The sequence below is a fragment of the Nelumbo nucifera genome, chromosome 2 (genome assembly GCF_055504915.1).
Source record: "Nelumbo nucifera cultivar China Antique chromosome 2, China Antique-T2T, whole genome shotgun sequence".
Classification (NCBI taxonomy): Eukaryota; Viridiplantae; Streptophyta; class Magnoliopsida; order Proteales; family Nelumbonaceae; genus Nelumbo; species Nelumbo nucifera.
The window spans coordinates 56291239-56314569 of record NC_142650.1 but is presented as its reverse complement, the minus strand read 5'-3'; the positions used below and the strand labels follow the sequence as shown (position 1 = coordinate 56314569).

Genomic DNA, 23331 nt, shown 5'->3' with positions numbered 1-23331 from the left:
CATATGTGTGTGTGTGTGTGTATTGTTGTTATTAACATAGAGCTATAAATTTGTATGTTTTTAGTGAGGACTGTAATCCACCTACATGAAATCCTTGGGATTGTTTTGATAAATAAATAAAAAATTGGATGAACCAAGTATAACCAAAATGGCAACCCCAGGCCCAAGTAAAATATTTACCTCAGTCCTTTGAGGTGGATCCATCCTTCCAACCCAAGAGAAAAAACATTCAAATTCAATGCTTCTTTGCAGACCGTGTGTGTCTTTGTTTTTATTCCAAATGGTGAGGATGATTCTCAAATACCTTGTTTGATATTCCACCTATTCCTTTCATCCCTAACCTAAACATGAACACTCACCCTTTCTGAAATGATGAAACCTATTCCTATCTCTAATGATTATTTTGCGATTAAAGACCTTTGAGATTGACTTTGCAGCAGAATGACAATCACCACAAACATGAAGATTTGTCACGACTCTTATGGCAGTCCCTGGAGCAGCCTTCAAGATCCCATAAGCAATGGCCAATTTCTCACTATGATAGAAGATGACTTGTTCCTTATCCTCATTATCGATGTCAAATAACACTTGAGCTCCATCTGGTTCATACCCCGCCCCTTTTAGTCTTCTGGTGATCTCTTCCAGTGTCAAGTATATCTCTTGGGTGTCAGGGTGTGATGTGTCTCCAGCCAAAAATTGGTGCATCTCACCTCGCAGCTCAATCAAACTCACACCAGGCGTCTTCCGCACTCCATGTGCTCTCATCAACTTTCTCACTCTTTCTACATCAGGCCATCTCTTTTGTGCAGCATAAATGTTGGAGAGGAGGACATAACGACCTGAATCATTTGGGTCCATATCGGTTAAAATCTTTGCCACATTCTCACCCATATGAACTTCATCATGCATTTTACATGCACCAAGTAGGGCCCCCCAAACACCTGCATCAGGTTTGATGGGCATGTTTTGAATAAAGCTCTCTGCCTCGTATAAGAGGCCTGCACGACCAAGAATGTCAACCATGCACCCATAATGTTCAGACCTTGGTTGGATGTCATACACCTGCTTCATTGCATTGAAGAATGTTTGACCCTCTTTGACTAGACCAGCATAACTACAGGCACATAGAACACCAAGGAATGTTATCTCATTTGGTCTTATTCCAGCAACCTGCATTCTGGAGAAGAACAAAAGAGCACTCTTAGCAAGACCATTCATGGCAAATCCAACAATCATGGCACTCCAGGCCAAAACGGACTTCCTAAACATTTCATCAAATACTTTTAGAGCTTTCCTTGGAGCCCCACACTTGCAGTACATATCCATTAGAGCTATCTCAATCTCTTCACCCTTTATATTCTGTTTCTCCATGCAAGAGTGAGTAACCTCTCCATGATCAAGAGCACCAATTAAACCACAGACAGTCAACACACTTGCAAGAGTGATCTGATCTGGCTTTACCCCTGAAATTTGCATTTCCCTAAAGAACTCCAAGGCTTTCACAATTTTCTTGTTCTGAGCATATCCAACAATCATACTGTTCCATGAAACCAAATCCCTTTGGGGAATTGCCTTGAAGTGCTGATTAGCAGAATCCATGTCCCTTGCCACTATAAACCCATTAAGCATTGCATTCCAAGATGTTGTATCCCTACATGGCATCTGATTGAAAAGTAAAGATGCACGTTCAACCTCCCCAATTCGAACAAGACCATCAACCATAGAGGTCCATGAGATAACCGTTTTCACAGACATTCTACAGAACAATTTTCCTGCAGAAACCAAGTCTCCAAGTTTTGCATACATATCAAGTAGACTATTTTCAAGATTTACACTCATCTGCATGTCCTTCTTTATTATATATAAATGAATTGATTTTCCAAGATGCAGATCCCCTAATTTGGAACAAGCAGAGAGAAGAGCAAGAAGTGTAACTGCACTGGGTTTAACTCCACTAGAACACATCTCACCAAATGCAATTAATGCATCACTAGGGCAACCATATTGAGAAAAGTTGCCAATAACAATATTCCATGAGACTAGATCTGGTTTACTGATTCCATTGAACAACTTGAAGATAGCTTCTGTGAATCCAAAGTTCTCATACATGTGCATAAGGGAATTTGAGACAAAAATATCCAAGTCATGCCCAAACTTAATGATGGAACTGTGGATGGCTTCACCATTTGTGGAGTCGGTAACCCTTGATAAGGCTTTGATCACAAAGGGGAATGTGTACTTATTGGGAAATAACCCAGAACGGAGCATGTGAATGTAAACAGAGATGGCTTCTTTAGGATTAAAGCTCCAAGCATAACCTCTGATCATGGTATTGAACATGAACACATTGGGCATATCTATCTGACTGAAAATCAATCGAGCATAACCCAGGTTCCCAGAAGTGGGGGTTGCACAAAAGGATAGAAGGGTGCTGAGAAAGATGGTTTCAGTGGAAAGGCCATTTGTAATAATTTGGCAATGAAACTTCATCAATTCTTTCATGTCTGAACAATGCTCCATCAGGAATTCATGCGGACGTCTTAGTTTGAGTAGTTTTGTGATGGAAGTCAGTCTCATTGTTGCTTTGAGGTATCAAGCAACAAGAAGAGCAAGTTATAATTGCTCAAAGTGATGCAGCCCTTTATCTGGCTTCCCAGATACATTTTGTGGTTACTTTTGGCACTGCAGAAAAGTATTGATGTTTGAACTTCATTACTGAAAAACTGCATAAGATCATGATTCTGCATCTTCTTTTTCTACAAAGGGATGTAGAGAAGATTTGTTTGGAAAAGAAAGCTGGATCAAGTTGAGGAAACTACACTGTACAAACCGCACAAAAAAATATATATATATGAAGATATATTCTTCGGGTGCAAATTGAACTGTTGAGTATGCATTGCTTCCGAAAGCGAGCTAGAAAGCATGTCTTCAGTGCAATGAATAAGAATAACCTGCTGAAAAATGAAAAGTTAGATACAAGTTTTGCTTGATAACCAAGTTCAATGAAGCAAAGACATAAAGAGGTCTTGTTGTCATACAACAATATTTGCCCAGACAAAAGAACTTATGATAATAAGAGATGAGGGAGAAAAGAAATGGAAATTATGAACGTTACAAAACATCACAGTAATACTGGTTACAAGTTACCTTGAGACACTCACTATCCAACTCCTTTAGAAGTTTCTGTATCTGAAAATATAGGGAGACATTCAATCAAAACTGATCAGATAAAGAGTATCTAAGAAGTAGATTAATAATCTAATGGTGCAATTACCTGATACCAGTTGCTCAACACCATACAGAAAAGAAGTTCTGGACCAACAAAAGTAGATGTAACTTGTCTATGGATGGGAGAAAAGCAAGTATTAATAGAACATTAGCAATTACCTGCACTGTCCCAGCAGCAACAAAGCCTGTAAAAGAAATAATAACTCTCGTGGCTCAGTTCATTTTGCAAAAAGAAAATTACGGAGATAGGGCAAGCACATAAGCATGATTGAGAAGGTAATGACAGAGAGTTTATAGATGTAAATATATAAAATAAGAGTAAAAATAATGATCTTACAGATGGGCCATATCTAGGAATATCAACATTTAGAGGAGCAAACTTTGAATCTTCAATTAATTCTTCCAGAACTCCTGCACCATGATATAACAAGGAAAATTACTATCTTTCAAAGAAAAGGCATAAAGAACTTTGCAGAAAAGAACTGTTAAGTAATTCACTCAGAGGGAACCTGTGCAATATGTTACAACACAAAGAAATACAAAAGAGTACATATGGAGAATTGAAGAACCCCAACAAGTTCCATGGTGTTGTAATGTAATAGCTCTAAGCTCTTGTCAGCTGGACTTCTGGTAAGATTCTAATGACTTTCCAATGCCATTGCCAGAGAAGAGAATACTAGCAATTGAGAAGATAAGAAAGTCTCAATAATAACTTGGAAAGAGGAGAAAGATAATTTCACTTTGTATATTCCTGCATTTTGAAGCTCAAAAGCATAGAGGAACATTTATAGGTAATTGTAATACCCCCCCCCCCTCCCCTCCCTAATAGTAGTTTATGGCGGATCCCTATTTATACAGTGTAAGTGTCTATGCAATATGATTACCAAGTTTCCCACTCTAAGATGGAAATTATAAACAAAGGTATCTATGGCTCACTTAACAGTTAACAAAAAGGATGTATATGCCAAGATAGACTTCTAGCTTATAAACCGCATGCCCCAACCACTAAGGGCTTTAACCAATGTGTATGGCTTTGTTTTAGAAAACAAAAACATCTTCTATTGGCAAACGCCCCCTAAAATGCTATCTCTCTTAAGACTCCACATAATAATAGACTGCAGATTTTTGTTGATTCATAAACTTACAAAGAACTCGTAAATAGAAGGAAAATTCCAGATATGCTTTCCTTTTGGAAGGGTATTTCAACCGCTCAATGTGTTGCCAAGTAGTTTTTATTACCAAAAGACATGTCTATTGGATTATCAGAAAGTCCGTATGGAATGCCAGTTCCTTATTTATGGGTCAAAACCTATTCAGGAATTGCAAGATAAGATTGCAAACAGTAAGGATACTGCTAATTGTAGAGCAAGTATTTCACTTAAACCACGACCACAATTCCCTTCAAGGAACAACACAAGATAAGACTGCAAAAACTGGATGCAACATGAGCAAACATTTTTTTTTGCTCTCACTCCATACAATTCCCCGAATACCCACAGTTCTTTTCTAGATATACATTAAGACAATTTCTTATATCAAAGCCATACAAAAATGAGTAACATTTTTCCTGAAAGAAGCTAACTTCCCTCCTGTTGATACAAGTTATCTTAAAACACCTTACTATCAAATTAATTCGCCATCATAAAGCAAACAAATTCAAGAGTAGAGGCATTTCCAATGCCTTGCATCAGAAATATACATCATGTCCACAAAGTAATGAGAAATGATGGATGATTGAAGAAATGAAAACACACCATCATAAGATGCTCTGGACATTACTGACAAAATAGTCGCCCTTCGCGAGACTAAAGACGGGCATGTGGGATTTGAAGGTGAAGAGAAACAACGATTAGCAAAAGGCTAAGGCAGGAGATTGACTGTGTATATTCTTCTTCTTTTTGGTAATCAACTGTGTATCTTCTTCAAGGACAAGTGAACAAGCCCGCCCTCTCAGTCTCAGTCTCAGTCTCAGTCTCAGTCTCAGTCTCTGATAAAACTGGAAATAGAAAATTACTAAACACTCCCTGTATCTTTCTGACAAAAACTTAAACACCCCAGTATTCTCTAAATGTTTTATTGAATAACCTCCCCCTATTTTAACCTCTGCATAAACCTCCCTTCATATTTCAAATGAACAGACAAACGCACCCTTCTATTTATTTATTTATTGCTCCAAAGGGCTAGAAAATGGGGTGGCCCATCCCCAAACCCATAAACCCCCAACCAATTTGGTTTATTCGGTTAAAAAACTGAATCGAATAAATAGAATTTTTAAAAACCGAACAAAAACTGAATTATTAAAGAACCAAGAACCCAAAATCAAAATTTTTTATTCAACTTTTTGTTATGTTGGCTAAAACCAAATTTCATTAATACTATACTAATACAAATAATATATAATATTATATATATTATATTATACATATATAATAAATTTTGATTAATTCTATTTCTTCAATGAACCAAAGTTTTAATCATGAATGCCGAAATTGAAATTTTCAGTTTGGTTTTTAACTGAACAATGCTCACCCTACAACCAACCACTCCTTCTGTTGATTTGTGTTAATTAATATAAAAAATTGTTGGTATTTATTTAATAAATATTTTGTACAATTTTATTTCAAAAGTCAGGACAAAATCTGTTTTAAACATTTTTTAACAGCTCAATGCCACTTGTAGCATTAGATGTTATTACTCATTTGGGCGCCATATATGCTAAACAGTAAAACAAAAAAAAAAGCTCTTGAAAATGAATGATAAATGATTCTCACATAAATTGAGAGAAACATTTATATGATAAATATCCCAACCAAACAATAAATTCAACATTTTTATTTTATTAAATGCCTACACTACATGGTGCTGAATGGCATCATTTCTCTGAAAAACACTACCCACACTAAACATAAACCATCTAAAAACCTTTCATAATTAAAGAACCTTATTAGAATAAAGTTTTATCAAAATCTATCTATCATCTATACTATATATAAAAGTGTGAATAGTGTATAACTTCTTTGGACTAAAATTATCCTATATTTCTTTGTTTGAGAAAGAGTATAAAAGTCATTTTATTATAGTTTTAATGTCCGTTTTAGTGACTAATATAATGGCCATATTTGTGTATTTAATCCATCTCTAATTATAAAGATTAAAAATGTAACTTCAATTATTACTTTTCACCTCATTTAATCCCCTTTCATTAAGTCTTATCTCAATGTTCATCATCACAGCCACTACAGCACCATTTGCCCTCTTCTTACAACACTCTCATCTCTCTAAATCTCTTTCAAATCTCAAATCATTTGCTTCATTAGTGATTTGGTGTATCTCAGATTTTAATATAAGATTGGTATTTAGTCTCTCATCTCTTGCATCGATTTTTCAATTTCTTTAATGGAGTTACAATTTTTTTGCTATTACAACTTAAAAAGAATCACAAAAATTAAAAAAACTCAAAATCAAAATAAAAAAGAAACTAAAAACCCTAACTAATTTTGGCCATCGGGAAAAATCAAACAAGATTATGAGATATGAAATTTTTTTATTTTTTATTTTTTATTTTCTAAATTCTATTTTAAAAATAAATAAATAAATAAATTAGAATTGGTTTAAAAGTAACCCGAAAACAATTAATCAGGTCGAACAAACGAGTTAGTGGTTCTCTGACCATTTCAACATTTTTTTGTTTTTGTAAAATAATGGTTCAGGGCCAAAATGGAACTAGTGACTTGACTAATTCTCGGGCCAAAATGGTTTGACCGTTCAGTCTGGTCTGATTTTTAAAACAGTGACCAAAATACTCATTTTTTAATTTAGTCCCTATTTAATAGTAAGGCTTAAATTGTAAATTGAATTACTACTTTTTGCCTCATTCCCTCTATTTAAATCTTACATTTTTTTGATAAATGAACAAAAGAGAAAAGATAAAATACTACAAAAAGAAGAGTCTAGCCAAATAGGTAGGCATGTCAATAATACTTGAAACTTCATAATTCGATCTAATTATCATATATTTGGATGAGGTGTTCATGTAATCAAATTTGAATTTTGTAATATGCATTTGATTAATAATAAAAAACAAAATAAAAATACATAAAATTTTGGATGTATTATTATTATTATTATTTTCTTTATTATTATTATTATTATTATTATTATTATTATATATAATTTCCACATGCAAAGCACATGGGCACTTATTAGAATACCCTTATTTTTTATTTTGGTCCCTCTCCAATTATGAGGATAATTTGAACTATTACATTTATCCTCATTCAATTCTCTCTCATTAGGCTGCATTTGGAAACGATGCAAATATGTAGAGTGTAAAACAGTCCATATAAATTGCAAAGTTGGGTTAAATTTGCACTAACAAATTTACCTTCTTATCAAACAAACTTTTAGCTGTAATGGATGCAAACACAAATTTCAATAAAAAATATGTTTTTTGTTATCAAAAGCCCATTTGAATGCAAATATACTTCTTTTTTATTGGTGTACTTTTATATCTTATTATCAATGTAAATACGCATTGGTCTGTCATTTGCCAATGCATAAATGTAATGTTGCCAAACACAGGCAAAAGTGAACTAGAGTGCAAATTTACCTTGAACTGGGATTTACACTCCATTTTGCATTGTTTCCAAACACAACCTTAAGTCTTATATTTAGGGTATTAACTCTCATTTTTTTCATAGAAACCTATATTAATTAACTATATTAAGATTGTGTTTGGTTGCAGTGCAACTTTATTTGCACTAATACAAATGCATGGGAGTGCAAAATGTAAAAAATGCAAATTCTTGTTCAAGTTTGCTTTGGATTTTACTTTATATTGCGTCATGTCTTAATTTACTTCATTTGTACTGCAATCAAACAAAATAAGCTAAAATTTGAAACAAAAACAGGTCAAAATTTACACTCAAATCATTTGCGCTGCCATGGTTTTGCATCAGTGCAAATTTATTTGCATTGCAACCAAATGCAGCCTAAAGAAAAATAAATATGACAAATAAAATTTGTTTTTAAAAATAACATACAAATTTAAAACTAACCTAGATATGGAGTTATTTTCCGGTTTGGTGGTGAGTCAACAATTCAACCTATTGGGGCAAATGTGTCAACCCTTTTAATGTTATAATTAAATAATAATAATAATAATTAAAAAAGATGAAAACACACAAAAGTATAAAGATACAAAAAATGTAGAAAATATTTGGGCATGTATCTAATATTGTATATTTCATCGTATTAAACAAAAATAAATGTGACAAATAAAAATAATTTTTATAGACATAAAAATATAAAAAATTATAAAACTTTTAGAAACATATTATTTACTATCACCATCATCATAAAAAATTGTCACATGTGCACACTTACTAGAGGCGATTCCTTTATTTAAGTGGATTTCAAAATACCGTATGTTGTGTGACACGTACTATTTAAATGGGTGGCCAATGGAGGAGAATTGGCAATTGCCATCCAATGGTGCGGAGTGGACTTTGGAACATGGCACCTAAAGCACTTATTAAATGAAATCAAGGTTTTTAAAATCGACCCGAACAACGAACTGGTCAGGGGTCCGATTCCTGGGTTGAATGGTCCAATCATTCGAACCGAATGATTGGCCAGTTCTGATCAAAAATAAAAAAATTAAAAAAAAATTATCAAAACTATTAAACGTTTCGAACAATTCAACTACTTGGGTCAACAGTTTGCTGACCAAATCAATATTTTTTGGCAAAAATCCGATTTTGGGCAAAAATGGAACCAGTCACCTGACCGGTTCCCAATTTTTCTGGTCCGACCGTCCCGCCCAGTCCGATTTTGAAAACTATGAATGAAATACTAAGTGTTTAGCAAGCCTGAATTTCCAGATAAAATGGATACTAGGGGGGATATGATTTCCATAGCCAAATAGCCTTGCAAATGGGGATGCAGCCCGACATGGTTGTTTTTTTGAAGGCCAGGGTTTTTTGTATAATATGGGGAGTTAGTCTTAACATATTGTAGAAAGGCTTTCAATTCATAAGCACATTACTTCGAATTCATCCGCTGGTACAGAAAATTGATCAATATTAATCTGCCATACCAGCCTGTTTTCCCATTTCGAAATTAAAGTGACTTTTTTAAATGATGTGGCACAGAAAATTTTCTGTACGTACCAAGGGAACAGACGATGTAAAATCCATTACTTCTATGAATTTAACTTCTGGAAGTTAGAGCCTCTAATTCCTCGTATCAATTTTTCTATCTATGGCGTTGCAGTATGGGAGCAGTACCAGTATGGAACTGTTCATATATATCGATCCTTCATATGGGACTCCGGAACTGATCAACACAACAACTTTGACTTATGTGAATGGCTTCGTATTGACAGGTTTTCTGGTGAGGCTTATCCCATCTTTAGTTATGCTGATTAGAGGTATAATAACAATGTGGTTTGTATGGAAGATGTGAAATATGGTTTTCTTTGAGAGCAAATCAGCAAACCTTTCACCTCACAGTCACATTCTTGCATCTAAGGGTGTCAATGGACCGGTTTTGGATTGGATCGTCCAAAACATTTTGGATGGATTGGATGGATCAATAAGACATATTGGACTGAATTATCCAAAATATTTATTAGATTGGATTGGACCTGGTCCATCATCCTTAATAAATTTATATTGGATTGGGTTGGATTAAGTCAATATCTGGTCCATTGATATAAGATAAGAATATATGTGTCAATGGACCGGGTTTGGGTTGAAACCAATCTAAATCAAAATAAATTTGAACAGATTATACGGTCCAGACATTAAATTGGACTGGTCCAAATTGGTCCAAGACATTCATTGGACTGGATTGGACCTGGTCCATTTATAACGGACTCACATTGGACTGCATCGGGTTGGACCAAATCCAGTCCAATTGACGCCCCTACTTGCATCAATCAATGAATGCTATATCAGTCTAGTGATGGTACAGTCCACTAGTTCTTCAAACAGATACTGCTCCCCCCTCCTTCAATATGGTTATCAGAGATGACATTGGTACTTTTATAATGGGGAGAGCCTTCAAGTATTCAATTGTTCTTCACCTGAAGAAGCTGATTCTTTAGCATTTTGGACTGTCAAAGCTTTCTTTTGACCTTTTCCTCTTACATTGTGCAACATACGTCTAGTTCTTGTAAAATTGTAATAGGATGGCCCGTGGAGTATCCCATTATGCTTTATCTCACAATGACTCCATGACCTGGTCTCACACTGAGCGAGATGTAATGATGTTGATGAATGGAATTCTTTGCCTTGTAGCTTCGAAAAAAAACGATAACCATATAAAAGACACCTTTCATGATTTCATTCTTCAACAGCATCCCCGTGGGGGAGACAGAGGCATGCAATTTTATGTACTGAAAATTTATCAATGGTAGAGTTTGTTTTTGAAAAACCCCAGCAACAACTAACGTGTTGTTGGCAGAAAAGCCTACATCCCAAAGTGAGGAAAACAAAGACAAGAGATGGGTGAAATGAATTCTATAACCCCTAATCTACTACTGCTTAATTGCAAGCTAGGACTTGTCTTCTATCTTGCTGCTCTTCTTTTTCAGTTTCTATGAACTGGATGGTTGAAGTTGAACATTAATCTGATAGGACATGTTAACTTGTGGATGCTTTATCTTCTTCCCTCAGAGGAGAGGAGTAGCCAAACCATAAAAAAACAGTACTGGCTCATGCTTTATCATACTTGAGAGGTTTGACAGTCTCCCATGTGAAATCTGGGTCAGCACGGCCAAAATGCCCATAGGCTGCAGTCTTCTGGTACCTGAAGTTACCTCCTCTTTTGAGGTCTAGGTTAACCGCAATCATTCCTGGTCTGAAATCAAAGTTTTCCTTGATAAGAGCCAAGATGTCCTTGTCTGGAATCTTCCCAGTCTGGTATGTGTCTACGAACACAGACAATGGCTCTGGCACACCAATTGCATAAGAAACTTGCACAATGCAGCGACGAGCAAGCCCTGATGCCACTACACTCTTGGCAGCCTGTCTAACAATGTAAGCACCACTACGGTCCACCTTGGTTGGATCCTTGCCAGAGAAAGCACCTCCACCGTGAGCACCCCATCCACCATAGGTGTCAATGATGATCTTCCTGCCAGTGAGCCCTGCATCACCATGGGGGCCACCAATGACAAAGCGACCTGAAGGGTTGAGGTGGAATATGGTCTTCTCATCAAGGTACTGGGATGGGATAACTGGCTTGATCACATGCTCCTTCAGCTCCTTTGCAATCTGATCGTTGGTTACAGTCTCATCATGTTGAGTAGAGATGAGTAGAGTGTGGACCCTGATAGGAACCATGGAACCACCATCATTTCTGTACTCCACAGTCACTTGGGTCTTGCCATCAGGCCTCAGCCATGGGCAAGTTCCGTTCTTCCTCACCTCAGTGAGCCTGGCGCCAAGTTTAGTGGCAAGGACGTGGGTGAGAGGCATCAACTCCGGGGTTTCATCTGTTGCATAGCCGAACATGTGACCTTGGTCACCAGCTCCAATTTCCTCAGGCTTCTTTGTGAGGTGACCATGAACACCCTGGGCAATGTCAGGGCTCTGCTGTTCGATGTTAACAAGAACTTTGCATTTGTCAGCATCGAGACCTACATCAGATGACACAAATCCAATGCCTCTGCAAGTGTCACGGACAATCTTCTCGTAATTGACTGTGGCCTTGGTGGTGATCTCACCAAAGACCATAACCATGTTGGTCTTGGTGCAGGTTTCACAGGCAACCTTGCTTTCAGGGTCTTGTTCTAGGCAGGCATCAAGGATGGCATCGGAGACTTGGTCGCACAGCTTGTCAGAGTGGCCCTCATTGACGGATTCGGATGTGAACAGGAAGGTGTCCATTTCTGCATTAGAACAGATGTTAGATCTTCTGCAGTACATTAGAAAGGTATGAAAAAGTATTAATAAAATAAATACTATCCATTAGAAGAGGAAAAAAGAGATATAGATGACAGAACATGTGTAGAGCACTCAATGTATTTTCTGCACTAAATAAGGACATGAAATCCCAACATAGAAAGCCTAACAAAATAAATACCATCTATTTGCAGATTACATTTTTCTAACTTTTCCAATTGGATAGAAGAATCATATTTGCCCAGTTTGGATTGAAAGAGATACCATTATTGATTTGAGATACCACTTTGATTGTGGTCAAACTAAAGATTATATTGATGCCAAAATAACATAGGATTAACCATTTATTAACATAGTATGAAGTGACATTAAATTAAATTTCCCATGAAAAATTCCATGTTTAGACCTATTGAACTACCAACACTGTTAAATGGTTCGTTGTTTGATTGATTCCAAATTATGTTCGGTTCCACTTTATTAACCTGCACTTGAAGAAACGCATTGGGAGAATCCGATTCATAAAGCTTCCGGAATGGAAAGGCTAATTTTTCTCCAAATGAGCTGAGAATTTGGACCTTACCCAGAGCAGTAAAGGATTAAAGACGATCTTACTTACTATTTATCCACGGTACACGAGTGACGATTGGTAAATGATTAATCTAATAAAATTTATGACAAATGCACATTGTTATGATATACATTCTTTTAGACCGATGACAGTAGGTTCTGTAACTGTAAGTAAATGAAAAAAAAATCTGGAATTCAAACAGGAAAGACCCTAGATCTGATCTGCGAAACTAATTACATCTGAAGAATTAAACAACTGCTGTGACTGTGAGGACTAAGGAACATCTGAAGAAGCAAAAAACACGAATGGATAAATACAATTAAAACATAGATTTATGAAACGAGCCAGAGAAAAAAGAATTCAGACGTAATTAAAATGGTAGAGAAGCGACTATATTCTTGTCAGTAGTTAAATAGTACGTAGAATACAACTAAAATCATTTGGAAACGAAAAAGAATTCTTCGAGTCATAGCATCCAATCAAACAAGCAAGCTAAGTAAACAATGAAAACAATAACAACAAACCAATGAGATCCAACCCGATCATCAACTATCAGATCAAAGCATTACAGGACTGAAACTTACAAACAAATGCAGTAAGAATTGAACAATTTTTATATTCAAATCCATCCGAAACATATAACGAAATCCACACTTGTTCGGATGATGATCAGGAGAGAAGAAAAGAGAGAAAGAGAGAGACCACTGTAGCACGTACCTCTGTTTTTGTCTATTGACAGTGAAGAAATTGGAGATTGAAGAAGAAAGAAAAGGAAAGAAGGAAGGGAGCTGCGGAGAGAACGAGAAAGTCGAGAGGGAGGAATGTATTTATAGGAGGCCGAAGAAGAAGGTGGTGGACTGGTGGGCTGGGCTCTGAACTGAGACCCAATCTCGTCAGACTCGCTCCGTAGTCAGTCCCCCCCTCCCGTCCTTTCCGAGACAAGCTGCTCACTGATCACTGCTCACCTCCACCTCAACGCCACGTCATCTAATGTGGCCCCCATCGCTTTGTTGGCTTGGCGTGATTGTATCTCAGCTATGTTACAATGAGGACGCCCTCATCGTAGCAGCACTACGCCACTTCTATTTACTCACTCATCATAGGTCGTCCTATCTATTGGAGTGTCTTGGACGTGGTGGGCCCAGGATGTGTGGTTGCGATCTAACGTCTATAACTTGCCGCCTATTGCATTTTTACCACTTGCGCATTACTTACGTGATGTTTAGTACCGTTTACGTTTATTGATGTTGCCACGTAGGCATCATCTCAGCATTTTCTCTTTCTTGTTCTTATGCATACATCGAAAATGTAAAAAGTGAACTTTGGTTTATATGCATGCCAGCCGTTTATAGCATTTATTTTTTGAAGCTTCCACAAATGGCTTCGCCACTAGGCGCCCAGTTGTCATAGACGATTGCAATTATTACATTTCTCGGTTTTACCAACAAATATAGTACAAGCGTTTATTCAATAAACATAAATGGTACCATTATGAATAAACGTTTATTGATGGTGCCACTTAGGTGCCATCTCAGTATTTTCTCTCTCTTGTTCTTCTGCATACATTGAAAATGTAAAAAGTGAACTTTGGTTTATGTGCATGCTAGCCGTTTGTAGAAGTTATTTTTTGAAGCTTCCACAAACGGCTAGGCGTTTATTCACTATTACACTGAAATGGTGTCTAATGGTGCCCAGTTGTCATAAACAGTTGTAATTATTGCATTTCTGGACCAGCATATAAAGTACAAACATTAATTCAATAAACATAAACAGTACCAAACACATACATAGTAAATCTAGTTGGGCTCCACTGGAAAATAATCCTGTAGATTTTTAAATTTTAACCGAGTCCAACTACGCTGTAGAGAATGTGCATCACGTTTAAAAAATCACGTGTTTATTCTTAAGGCTGCGTTTGTTTTCGTTGTAAATACGGACCAGTGTAAAACTCCATTTTTGGTCTATATTTTGTTGGTGTTTGTTTTGAATGTAGTTTTATGTTAAAAATCGATGTAATTAATTTCATTCATGGTAGAGTTTTGCATTGTTAATCGATATAAAGACAACATCAATAAAATCAATGTATTATTTACATTGATAATTATGTCTTTTCACTTTACAACAGTTCACTCATTTAAACCAATCGATGTTGAAGTCCATCGATGTGCTTTTACATCATCAAAAATTTACACCGAAAACAAACGCAACCTACAGATTTTAGTATTACTTGTAATATCTCACTCTATCACTGGATCCATTTGATTTATTTTGTAGATGTAGATTTTTAAATTTTAATTGAGTCCAACTACAACGTAAAACAACATCTGTAATAAAAAAAAGTAATCACATTAAAAATGTTAAAATCTATGATGCGGGAAATACATCATACCGGTTGATTGGTTGTAAGTTTTTCTGGTATCATGTCTTTCCAGCATCATAATCAAACTCTATTATTTGTAATATCTCATTTTATCACCAATTTACCTTTTTATTTTTACTTCACATGCAGTTTTTGTACCATAAATTGTCTTTCTAATTCTGTTATCGCCATGATATAACATTGATTTAATGTTTTTAATTTCCATTCTTATTTTTAGTATTTCACTAGGGCTGTCAATGGACCGGATATTGGTCCAACCCGATCCAGTCCACTATGATTCCATTACAGATGGACTAGGTCCAATCCAATCTAATGAATATTTTGGACCAATCCAATTTCATGTCTAAACCATCCAATTTGTTCAAATTGATTTCAATTTAGATTGGGTCTAGCACAAACATGGTCCATTGAAACCTGTACTCTTATATTTTGCTAATGGACCAGATATTGGTTCAATCTAACCCAGTCCAATTTAAATCCATTATGAATGGATTAGGTCCAACCCAATCCACTAAATATTTCGTACCATCACATCTCTGCCGTATATTGAGAACATCTTCCGATGATAGTTCCAGAACCAATGATATCATCATTGGGAGATGTTCCCAATACACAGCGGAGATGTACAGTAGGACATTATAGAGCGGAGATGTGAACCATCAAAGCCGTGTGATAAATATTTTAAATCTTGGCAAAATTTATAAAAATTATTGCAACATAATTACTAATCATTTTGTGGCAAGATATATAATTCTTAGCCCACAACGCTAGACATCCCCTTGACCAGTGGCCATCCTCCGTTGTAAAGGCTCCGTTTAGAAGGAATATAAATACAAATATGTAGAGTGTAAAACCCTGTATTTTATATTATTTTATATATATTTTTACTATATACAAAAGAGTTGACATTTCCTATTTCCAATAGCCATGATTTTTTTTTTAAGTGAAAGTTTTTACAAACAACCAAACTATATTTCAAGACAAAGATTTCATTTTCCGAGTGACATAAGGTTCTCCCAAGGAACAAGAAATCCCTTCATAAATTTTTGGGTGTAGTTGATGAATCTGCACCACGATGGATGAATCCAAGCATTAGCAAAAAACTATTATTTAGAGTTGAACCCTCAAACCAAGGGTCAAAATTTCACATGTACCAATCCGACCAATATTTATCATATCGATAGGTCACTGATTCTTTAAATAAGATTTTTTGGGCTTCTGACCAGTTTCAGGGGGATAGGCAGGCAGAGACGCCAGGTGTGAGGAGCAGATCCGGTCTCCCTGACCAAACAAACATAATTGATGTATTGATGCATCGAAGTTTGAACCATGCCTCAAACAAATATATAATTGGTGTTGTGTTGTGTTCTAAAAGTGGACAATTAATTCACCAAATTTCCACTCTACCGAATACCTACTTAGTGTGACTAGTGAAGAGCCACATGTATTGAACAAATGGGAAAATATTGATGGGGTTTTATACAGCTTGCAAAAGACATTGGTGGTCGCATTGACAGGAAGCTGTCTGCAAGTTTTGTCATTATATAGAAAATATAGTTGGGGGTAATATGCACTTGCAGCAAATTTTGAATTTATTTGCATCGATTCAAATTATGATACATAGAGTTACAATGTCTCACATGCTAGGGATGAATTCCATAACAAAATCATTGCAAAAACCTACATCATATGAATTGCTGATCATTCTTTTACTCCTCGTTGCTTCTATGAGGACTGTTTTATAGTAAACATAAAAGAATTTCATTAAAGAATTGCAAATACAGTAGAAAAAGAAAAAGGTCAATAACTTAGGCCAAGTTGAAGTCCAAGTGCAGCATGGATAAGAAACAGAGTCATTATCCCACTACCCAAGATCCCATGAACATTCCGTAGTCCAGGATTCCCCTACAAAAAAAAATATATAAAACCAGGCACGAGTATAGTGAGACAAAAGAAGCATATTAATTCAATTTTGTTTTATATGTGGGATCTATCAAGGAAAACCATAGTATCATTAGTTGAATTCATTGAAATCTCCTAGACCCATCCTGGGCAGTGGAGATCAGCTTAACACCAAGTAATAATCAGTATATCAAAGCAAGTAAGCTCTATATCTCATTTACCTCAAATAGTGCAGGCAAAATGGTCTGGATTGTCAAGAGAGCAAGGCCAATGAAACCTGTAACAGCATGAGGACTGCAAGTAGAGATATTAGTTAAATACACTCTAACTGTTAAGAGAGAAAATTTACCTTCCTATTCATTTTATCTTTGTTTTCCCTTGAAAACGAATCTCTTTTAGATTTTCTTCTCTTTTTCTTTTTCATTTTTCATTTTCTTTTCTCTCTCGAGTGACAAGTCACTCTCCTTTGTACTTTCTTTTTTAGTTCTAATAAATTTTATTTTTCTTACTCCCCCCCGAAAAAAAAAAAAAAAAAAAAGGCATTGCATTTGATAGAATTTGTCTTGTTTGGAAGCTTGTGGTTTATATAAGGAAAAGGTTGGGTTGGTTGGTATATTACCAAAGGAAACCAAACATTTTTCTTTTGGAAAGGTGCTCTTTTGAGTCATCATATATAGAGGTAGCCAAGAGAGATGTATTTAGTAGAATGTGCTTTTTGCCCAACGCTTCTGGCTTTGAGATGTGCTCCCTAGTGTATAAGAGAGGAAAGAAAGAGTGGATGTACAAAGCTTCAGGACTAGACATGAGTAATATCACAAAACCCTTCACATTTTCTCCATTCTCATTCATAGTAAAGAACTGATTCGTTTTGTCTTTCAATATATTTTCCTTAGTTGAGGTTTAAATTAGGGGTGCTCATGGCCAGGCCTAGTATAAGTGGGCCTCATGTAGGCCCTGGCCTGGCCTGGTCCTCACCCTAGCCTCCGCTCTACATAGGCCTGGCCAGGTACCCAAGCTTTCTGGGAAAAACTTTGGCTGTTGGGGGCCAACAGCCTATGCTGCTGAGAGTATTTCTGGGAATGCCACGTTACCATGAGAGTGGGTAAATTAGTAAGTGTCTCCTATTTTATTTTGACCAAAATGAAAGACATGGGCGTGAATAAGTGAAAGTGCCCACCCCAAAAATGCTCTCAATATGCTGTTGGCCTCCAACAGCCAAGGTTATCTCGACTTTCTTGGACTATATATTTTATAGAATTCCAAGCTGGGATAGGCCTAGATCAAAAATCTAGGCTCAGACCTGAAAATTTGTGGGATGGATGGGCCAGGCCTTTCTATTGTGCTAGGAATGATCACTTGTTTAAACCAATGGATTTCCAAGAGTACTGATGTGGGAGGAGATTCACTCCAATAATGGTGAAAAACATAGGTATTAAATAAGAGTGCGGATCTGCTCCTCACTGAGTGCACCTCACAGCCCCATCCCACCGTGTATTGGAAGCATCTCCTGTACTTGTGTGTTATTATAGGGAGATGTTCCCAATACAGGATGGGACGGGACTGTGAGATCCATGTGAGATGCTCTCTGTGAGGAGCAGATCCTGATTCATTAAATAAAGTCCAATCCCAGGATGTTGTGATTCAAGATGACCTAAACTATTTATTGGCATCACAGAAATCCAATTTTGGGGGACTACCTCTCAAAGATGGGTCTATCAGAGGTTAGGAGAGATGTGATTCCACCAGTTGCACCCAGAGCAAAGAAGAAGAACATTCCAGCCAGTAGCTTTGGATGCAAGTCTTTTGCCATGGCCTTCTCCTCCTGAAATGATAAAAGAGAAACAGATATTATGGACAGTAACTGAAAATAAGTGAAGTGCATAATCCTTTCTTAACCAGTCAAATGCTTTACTTGAGATCACAAGTTTCAGTAAAAAAAGCTTACCACATCATCTGAGAATCGAATTCGGAAACCCAAATATGTTCCATAACCACCCATTGCGAAGAGCACAACTGCCTGCAATATTAGAAGAGAAAGAAGGTATTAGAGGAGTTGTCAATGAGTACCCGATCCTGATCTACCTAGCTCCAGGATAATCTAGGTTCAAGGTTTTGGATTAGATCAACATTATGCCCAGCTTCAGGTTCATGCATAGAGCAGACTAGGAACCTGTTTAGTCTTATTTTTTAGGGCTGTCAGTGGAGTCCTGAAGTCCAAGATCTAAATCTGATAATCTTATTAGGATTTAATGCATTTGAGATTTGAGCCCAGTTAAATTCTATAAATATGTATATATATCATAAATGTAAATATGCATAATTATGCATTAGATAATAATAGGATAAATTTCTTAAACTATACTTATGATTTAGTTACTATTTGACTCTTAAAACTATACTTGTGATTTAGTTACTATTTGACTAGTCTAATGTTACCCTTAACTGTGTTTTACAATTGACTAGCTCTATCCTTACCGAACCGTTGACACCACATGAAGTTTAAAATTTTTTAAAACCCAATATCACCCTCGTCCCCTTCCTCTCGACCGGCACGGCACCCCTTCCTCCTCCGACCTCTTTCTCTCTTCCCTCCATCTTTCCCTTTCTTCCTGTTCTCCTTCTTCTTCAAACTTGCCCTCGTTATTTCAGGTTAGGCTTCTTGAGACTGAGATCAGAAGCCGATCCTGCTCGGAGACCCAATTTATGGGTGACTTTTCCCCATAGAGAAAGAGAGAGAACTCCCGGAAGTCCGAGAAAAGCAGTGAAAGAACTCCCCGGAACCATTGCTTCGTGAAGAAGATTTCCCGTCATTAATATTCCATTTCTGAATTCAAAAGTATCTTTTATGATTCCCGGCTTATTCTCATTGCAATTCCCAGATCTGCTACTGGAACACAAAACCCACTCCTTCTATAGAAGCCAATCGATGTAAAGGCTACAGTTCGATCCCAAACCAGCTGCCTGATGCGAAACTCATAGGATGGGTATGCTTCAGAAGAAGCGCCTGAAGGGGTCTCCAATTGAAGAGATGGCTCAACGGGATGTGGTGTCATGGACTACCATGATTGGAGCTTATGTACTGAACGATTATGCAAGAAGCCAAGAAGTGCGATGGCACTTTGTCATCAGATGCAGGTGGAAGGAGTAAGTCCCAATACTAGCTTCGTCTGTCAATTCGACTTCTTTTTCTTAAAAGGCATATGAAAGAAGGTCTGATACTGATAGGGATGCCTTTGCCTAAAGCTTAACTTTTCTCAAAAATTAAAGAAAAAAGGAAATTGTACTCATTTCTGTGGCTTCAGTATTCCTTCTTTAAGGTTTTAGTTTTTTTCTCTTCCGTTGAGCTTGTGTGGTTCACACCTCCGAGAAACTACCGCAAGAGATCCTTCATACATCTATGTGCCTTAGATTGATGACAATCTGATTTGATTGGATTCAATTTTTTAATAAAATTCTCAACTCCATTGTATCATCTGAAATCTTCGAAATTGTATACAACCAGACCTCTCCATGCACTCATCCCAGCTTGCGAGAAGCAATTCTCCACGTGGGATTTAGTTGGTTAGGTGGTTACTCTGTTTGTTGAATCACTTGCAGCTGCCATGAGCAACTTGTTATTTATCTATAAATTCTGATCGAATGAAAAACATTATCATTCTTTTTTTTTTTTTCTCTAACAAAATTTAGAGATTCCTCACATTCCGTTTCGTCTAGTTATAGTCTGTGGGAAGAGAATAAAAGTTGCATAACTTGGCTTGATTCAAAACCGTTGACATCGGTGGTGTGTATAAGCTTTGGTAGTTTAAAAAATTTATCCTATATAATTTGTAATTATATGAAGTTTATAATTGATGAAATCGTTATTTTGTATTTATATAAATTTATTCTATATCTATCAGTCAAAAATTGATTAGTTTTTTTTTTTTAATTTTTTGATTTTTTTCTTTATTCCAAAAATGATTAAGCAGATCTGGATTAAATCCAAAAATCTAGAAGTCTGATAAGATCAAAATCTTATCAGAGAAGTGCAATTAAATTTTGGGTCGAATTTGGATGTGGCTGGAACTGATCCGAATCCAACCAATTAATGCCCCAAAGAGTGGCAGCAGTGGATCGAGTTGGGCCGGCCGCTTTGGCCCGGACCATGCACATGGATATTTGGCCCTGATAATTAACATCATCGGGTTATAGAGATAAGATGCAATGCTAGAACAAAGAGTGGCAGCAATGGATGGAGTTGGGGCAGCCGGCCGGACCAGACGAGACCAGACGCCAAAATGGGTTGGGTCAGGTTGAACTAATTCGGGTTGGAAGGAAGAACAACCCGTGTTTGATTCCCCGGGTCAAAAGCCCCAGAGCAACAGAAAAATGAAAGAGAAGAAAGGAGAATTGGAGAATTACTGAATTACCATGTTGCCCGGATGACCCCAGTGGACCAGCCAATCGGGAAGATTCCAGCTCTTAACGAGTTCAATGAAGGGCCCGATCAAAGACCTCACAGTTGCAGCTGCGATTGTCAAAGGGTTCACAAAACCAGAGTTTGAGCTACAATCTCTTAATCCATGGCTATTCATTCTCTCTTAATTCAAACTAGAATTGTTCGTGATTTGGAAAAGAAGCAGAGAGTTATTACCTCCAGGTAGAGTGCCCAACAATAGAAGGCAAAGCAAGGGAGAGAAGGAGTACAAGAGCGTCTCGCTGCTGTGCTCCTTCGTTATTTCTTCTTCTTGGGCCTGCGACTCCACTGCTTCGCAAATTTCCTTCTTCGTCGTTGAGTATGACGGACTCAGAAGCACTCTTCTTGTTGCAGTGAACGGGCAAGGCCAGGATGTGGAAGGAATTCTTGAAGGAAATGTGGAATGAGGAAAGTAGGGCAAGCGCGTTGGAGGATGAAGAGTGGCCTGTGCACGCAGACTGAAGGACGCAGCCGCATTCAGCATTGCCATTTTGCTTTCTATCTTCCCTTTCTGTTGTTTGTGATTTAGGGTTTGGAGAGAATTGGTTGCAGAGAGAGAGAGAGGGTGGGAGTTGATGGTTGTGAGTGAGAGAGTATGGTTCGGGAGATAAATTGATAAAGGTTTGAAACAGAGAGCAAACAGGGAAGGCGAGAAAGAGGACACGACAGTCCGATGTTAACCTACTTCCCCGTGTTCTCAACACGCTCGCTCTTAGGGCTACAAATGGGTCGGACCGGTCAAAAATCCGGTTCCCAAATCCACCCGATTCAGATAACCAATTCGTTTCCCCTAAAAAAGAACTAATTCATTCATAAAATAAACATAAAAGATACAAAATTCTCTTAAACTTAACAATTCGTTCATAAACCAATCATTAATACAAATACACACATAAATATGTAATTGGATCATATCAAATTATAAAAGATCCGAATTGGGTCCATTTGGATCAAATTATATACCATTGAAGGTTTTTTTTTTTCTTTCTTTTCTTTTCTTTTTTGTTTTGACTAATGGAAAATCATTGAAACGAGAGAGCATTCAAATTTAGGGGTGTCAATTGGACTGAATTTGGTCAATCCGATCCAGTCGGATCAGGTCCAATCCAATCCAATGAATATTTTGGACCAATTTGAATTGGTCCAATTCAATGTTTGGACCATTCAATCTTTTCAAATTCATTTTGATTTAAATTGGTTTCAACCTAAACCCGGTCCATTGACATATATATTTTTATCTTATATCAATGGATCAGATATTGGCTTAATCCAACCCAATCCAATATAAATTTGTAACGGATGGACCAGGTCCAATCCAATCTAATAAATATTTTAGACCGGATTGGTCCAATCTAATATGTTTTGTTGGTCTGCCCAATCCATCCAAATTGATTTTGGACCGGACGGGGTCCAATCCAAAACTGGTCCATTGACACCCTTACATTCAACTATATACCATACATGATCTATAATATCCACTGGATGTGTTTTCTTTTTTTATTCTTATTCTCTCAATCAAAAAATAAAGGTTAGTTTCTCCCGGATTTGTTTGTCCACATTGTTATTTAGGCCAAGTTTGGAAGGAGTAAAAATACAAATAGTAGAGTGCAAAACTTTGTATTTTGTATGTATTTTGACTGTATATATTTGTATTTGTATTCCTTTCAAACTGAGCTTAGGTGCTCATTTGGGTGGTCTTTCATGCAGCAACTTCTGGCCTTATGTGGATTGAGGAAACCTGGAATACTGTGAGTTATGTTTGGTAAAAAATTTAGAATGCTGAAATAAGGCTTAGGCCATATTTGGGAGTGCTTATATTAAAAATAAGTGCTTAAAAACAAGTGCTTATTTGAATAATCACTTATTTATATTTGGCATCTAATTTTTT

The 23331-nt window shown here is 36.7% G+C and overlaps 2 protein-coding genes and 1 pseudogene across 3 annotated transcripts; all 3 read right to left on the bottom strand.

Moving 5' to 3' along the window:
- Positions 1 to 82: 82 nt before the first annotated feature.
- LOC104586310 (pentatricopeptide repeat-containing protein At2g29760, chloroplastic pseudogene) lies at positions 83 to 5190 on the bottom strand (annotated as a pseudogene). The gene is made up of 6 exons (XR_016082123.1): positions 4983 to 5190; positions 3566 to 3639; positions 3388 to 3413; positions 3275 to 3312; positions 3148 to 3189; positions 83 to 2951 (listed from the first exon to the last, which is right to left on the bottom strand). The product of XR_016082123.1 is annotated as a pentatricopeptide repeat-containing protein At2g29760, chloroplastic pseudogene (transcript).
- Positions 5191 to 10650: 5460 nt separating this feature from the next.
- On the bottom strand, positions 10651 to 13557 carry LOC104586311 (S-adenosylmethionine synthase 1-like). The gene is made up of 2 exons (XM_010243489.3): positions 13423 to 13557; positions 10651 to 12124 (listed from the first exon to the last, which is right to left on the bottom strand). Exon 2 carries the CDS (start codon positions 12120 to 12122, stop codon positions 10947 to 10949), a length of 1176 nt encoding a protein of 391 aa, XP_010241791.1. The 5' UTR covers positions 12123 to 12124; positions 13423 to 13557; the 3' UTR covers positions 10651 to 10946.
- A 3105-nt stretch (positions 13558 to 16662) lies between these two features.
- On the bottom strand, positions 16663 to 22109 carry LOC104586312 (translation initiation factor). Its single transcript, XM_010243490.3, has 6 exons — positions 21621 to 22109; positions 21397 to 21494; positions 18933 to 19004; positions 18685 to 18809; positions 17209 to 17281; positions 16663 to 16990 (listed from the first exon to the last, which is right to left on the bottom strand). Exons 1-6 carry the CDS (start codon positions 21931 to 21933, stop codon positions 16886 to 16888), a joined length of 786 nt encoding a protein of 261 aa, XP_010241792.1. The 5' UTR covers positions 21934 to 22109; the 3' UTR covers positions 16663 to 16885.
- Positions 22110 to 23331: the final 1222 nt, after the last annotated feature.

What these genes read in the sequence shown, in the direction of transcription:
- LOC104586312 (XM_010243490.3), bottom strand. Translation starts at nt 21,933, where the DNA reads ATGGCAATGCTGAATGCGGCTGCGTCCTTCAGTCTGCGTGCACAGGCC. An exon ending in GTTGGGCACTCTACCTGGAG is followed by an intron (nt 21,495 to 21,620) that starts GTAATAACTCTC and finishes TGACAATCGCAG; the next exon opens with CTGCAACTGTGAGGTCTTTG. An exon ending in GATAGACCCATCTTTGAGAG is followed by an intron (nt 17,282 to 18,684) that starts GTAGTCCCCCAA and finishes CTCTACTTGCAG; the next exon opens with TCCTCATGCTGTTACAGGTT.
- LOC104586311 (XM_010243489.3), bottom strand. Translation starts at nt 12,122, where the DNA reads ATGGACACCTTCCTGTTCACATCCGAATCCGTCAATGAGGGCCACTCT.